Source organism: Cebus imitator, unplaced genomic scaffold (genome assembly GCF_001604975.1).
Source record: "Cebus imitator isolate Cc_AM_T3 unplaced genomic scaffold, Cebus_imitator-1.0 Scaffold256, whole genome shotgun sequence".
NCBI lineage: Eukaryota > Metazoa > Chordata > Mammalia > Primates > Cebidae > Cebus > Cebus imitator.
The window spans coordinates 543,272-546,813 of record NW_016107571.1 but is presented as its reverse complement, the minus strand read 5'-3'; the positions used below and the strand labels follow the sequence as shown (position 1 = coordinate 546,813).

The 3,542-nt window shown below is 40.7% G+C and overlaps 1 protein-coding gene across 9 annotated transcripts in view; it reads left to right on the top strand.

Moving 5' to 3' along the window:
- The window catches only part of WDR47 (WD repeat domain 47), a 75,740-nt gene that overhangs the window by 22,531 nt on the left and 49,667 nt on the right, over window positions 1-3,542 (top strand). For 8 of the 9 annotated variants that reach the window (XM_017499221.2, XM_017499220.2, XM_017499218.2 and 5 more), the window contains exon 3: window positions 3,412-3,495. In XM_017499221.2, coding sequence (XP_017354710.1) covers window positions 3,412-3,495 — 84 coding nt within the window. Of the gene's footprint in view, window positions 1-3,411; window positions 3,496-3,542 lie in introns of those variants that run through there. The other variant, XM_037728118.1, reaches the window with a different exon arrangement.

Genomic DNA, 3,542 nt, shown 5'->3' with positions numbered 1-3,542 from the left:
GCCTCGGCCTCCCACAGTGCTGGGATTACAGGCTTGAGCCACCGTGCCCGGCTTACTAAATTTCCTAATGGTTTCCTTGATTTTACACAACTGTTCCCAATTTATCTTAAATAATTCCTCCACAGAACATCTTTTGTACATGAGATTTTTTTTGTTTTTAAAGACAGAATCTTGCTTTGTAACCCAGTTGGGGTACAGTGGCACAATTTTGTCTCACTGCAACCTCCGCCTCCCAGGTTCAAGCAATTCTCTTGCCTTAGCCTCCCAAGTAGCTGGGACTACAGGCACATGCCACCACACCTGGCTAATTTTTGTATTTTTAGTTTCACCATGTTGGTTAGGCTGCTCTGGAACTCCTGACCTCAAGCAATCTGTCCACCTCAGCCTCCCAAAGTGCTGGGATTACAGGCGTGAGTCACTGCGCCTGGCTGAGACTTTCTCTATATATTGGATTATTTCCTCAGGACAAGATTCTTAGAGGTGGAATTTCAAGGCAAAGTGAAATAACATGTTTGCCAAAATGGAACGCTAAATATATTCTAGTTTGAATTGGATGGAAACAGAAAATCCCAAATTTGCAGGCAGAAATGAATTCTATTTTTAAGAGATACCAAATATCCTTGATGAGAAGTACAGATTCTTGGACATGTGGCATTTTGTGACTTGGAAAGCCTTAAGAAATGAAGTATTTCTAACTTATGGAAAGGAACTATTAAACAACAACAACAAAGCTTTATTTTATTAGAGGAGTCTTTTCAACTTGTTGCACTTCCCTGCATTTTGTGTTATGAATATCCTCCAGCCCCGGGGAGCTTAGTTAATGGTGTAGCTAGGAACCCATACTGAGACAGTATTTTTGTGGGCATTGTCTTTCAAGCATTAATACCACCAGAATTTAACAGTGGCTATTCTCAAGTACCCACCTGCTTGATTTATGATGAAATTTTACTGGTCTGAAGTGGAATGCAAAGATATAATAGAGTAGTAGGTTTTTCATTAAACTGAATGTGTTCATCTTAAAGGGCTGGCCTTTGAAATTGTGTTCTTTCTTTTTAAATATTGAAATGTACCTTTATAAAATGATGATGATATGCAGTGATTGCTTTTATTTTTATTTAAAAATTTCCTTATTTTAAAATTTTTTACGGAGATGGGATCTCGCTATATTGCCTTTGGCTGGTCTTGAACTCCTGGCCTCAAATGATTCTCCCACTGTGGCCTCCCAAAGTGCTAGGACTTATAAGCATGAGCCACTGTGCTCATCATGCTTTTATTAATGTTTCTTCTTTGCAGAATATTGTTAATCCTATGTAGGTCTTCCTGCCCATCCTTCCCATTTAAAATTTCTCTGTTCTAAAAAATTCAAAAATGGGGAAATTGCCACTGTGAAAGAAAAGAGATAAGAATGCCTTGTAACTTTTGGAAATTCCCATAGACCATTTAAAGTAGGATGAAACTTGTTCTTACTCCTCGCTGTTTTCATTCTCAGAGGATAAACAGTATTCCCAGATTTCTCAGAGCTGTAGATTTCATGTAAAATTCACAATGTAGAGCAGAGTTTCTCAGCCTTGGCACTGCTAGCATCTGGACCAGATAATCATTTGTTGTGGAGGGTTGTCCTTTGTTGTAGGATGTTTAAGAGCATCCCCGACTTCCACCCACTAGATGCCAGTAGTATCCCCAGTTGTGACTGCCAAAAATATCTTCAGATGTTGCCAGATGTCTTGAGGGTGTGCAAAATCACCCACAGTTGAGATGGGTTTTTGACATGCTGACTCAGCCTCCTGACATGATGGGATTACAGATATGAGCCACCACTCCCAGCTTTTTTTTTTTTTTTTTGACATGAAGTCTCACTCTTGCCCAGGCTGGAGTGCAGTGGTGTGACCTTGGCTCACTGCAACCTCCACTTCCCAGGTTCAGGTGATTCTCCCTGCCTAAGCTTCAGGCACCTGCCACCATGTCTGGCTAATTTTTATACTTTTAGTAGAGATGGGGTTACGCCATGTTGACCAGGCTGGTCTCCAACCCCTGACCTCAGGTGATCTGCCTGCCTCGACCTCCCAAAGTGCTGAGATTATAGATGTGAGCCACCATACCTGTCCCACTCCCAGCTTTTAAAAATCTTTCCATTTTCTTTCTTTTTTTTTTTTTTGAAACAGTGTCTGGCTTTGTTACCTAGGCTGCCAGGCTGGAGTGCAGTGGCAAGACCATGGTCACTGCAGCCTTGACTTTCTTGACTCAAGCGATCATCCCAACCTCAACCTCCTCGGTAGCTGGGACTACAGGCATGCACCACCATGCCCAGCTAATTTTAATTTTTTGGATAGAGATTGGGTTTTGCATGTTGCCCAGGCTAGTCTTGAACTTGTGGGCTCAAGTGATCACCTGTTCTTTCTTTCTTTCTTTTTTTTTTTTTTTGAGGACAGGGTGATGTGTCAGTGCTACCGGTATTCTCATTTCTTTCCTTTTTTTTTTGAGACAGGGTCTCACTCTGTTGCCCAGGTTGGAGCGCAGTGGTGCAATCTCAAGCTCATCTGGACTCAATTGATCCTTCCACCTCAGCCTCCCGAGTAGCTGGGACCACAGGTGTGCAACCCCTGCCCAGCTAATTTTTGTATTTTTTGTGGAAACAGGATTTGCCATGTTTCCCAGGCTGATTTTGAACTCCTAAGCTAAGTGGTTTGTCTCTCTTAGCCTCCTAAAGTGCTGGGACCACAGACATGAGCCACTGTGCGCAGCCACTTGTTCTTAAAATAATATATAGTAGCTTTAAAACTGTAAGATGAATATGGAAATAAGAGAACTTTTAAGCTTAGTTCAATGTTTTTACATAAGTAAAAAACCACAATCACATTAATATGAGTGGTTGCGGATTCACAAATTCTTCTCATATAGTATATGTTCTTACAAATAAGTTGTGAAAAATTTAGGTTGGGTGAGGTGGCTCATGCCTGTAGTGCCAGCATTTTGGGAAGCCAAGGCAGTTGGTGGATCACCTGAGGTCAGGAGTTCAAGACCAGCCTGGCCAACATGGTGAAACCCTGTCTCTACTAAAAATACAAAAAAATTAGCAGGATGTAGTGGTACGTGCCTGTAGTCCCAGCTCCTCAGGTGGCTGAGGCAGGAGAATCACTTGAACCCAGGAGATGGAGGTTTCAGTGAGCCGAGATTGTGCCATTGCGCTCCAACCTGGGCAACAAAGTGAGACTTCATCTCAAAAAAAAAAAAAGAAAAAGTTATGAGAAATTTGTTTCATTTTGTTTTAGGAATCAGATGAAATGTTAATCTCATTATGTGCTTTATGAAGTTTAAATGCTGTTTTGTCATCTATTCTGCTTTTAATTAGTATAATCTGAATTTGGTGACATGCTGGTTTGTTTTGTTTTGTTGTTGTTTTTTTAAATTTAGGCAGCTAATACTTGATGGTCAATGGGATGAAGTTCTTCAGTTCATTCAGCCTCTAGAATGTATGGAAAAATTTGACAAAAAAAGGTAAGATTTCATCTGAAGTTTTTAGTGTCTTTTTTTTTTTTTTTTTT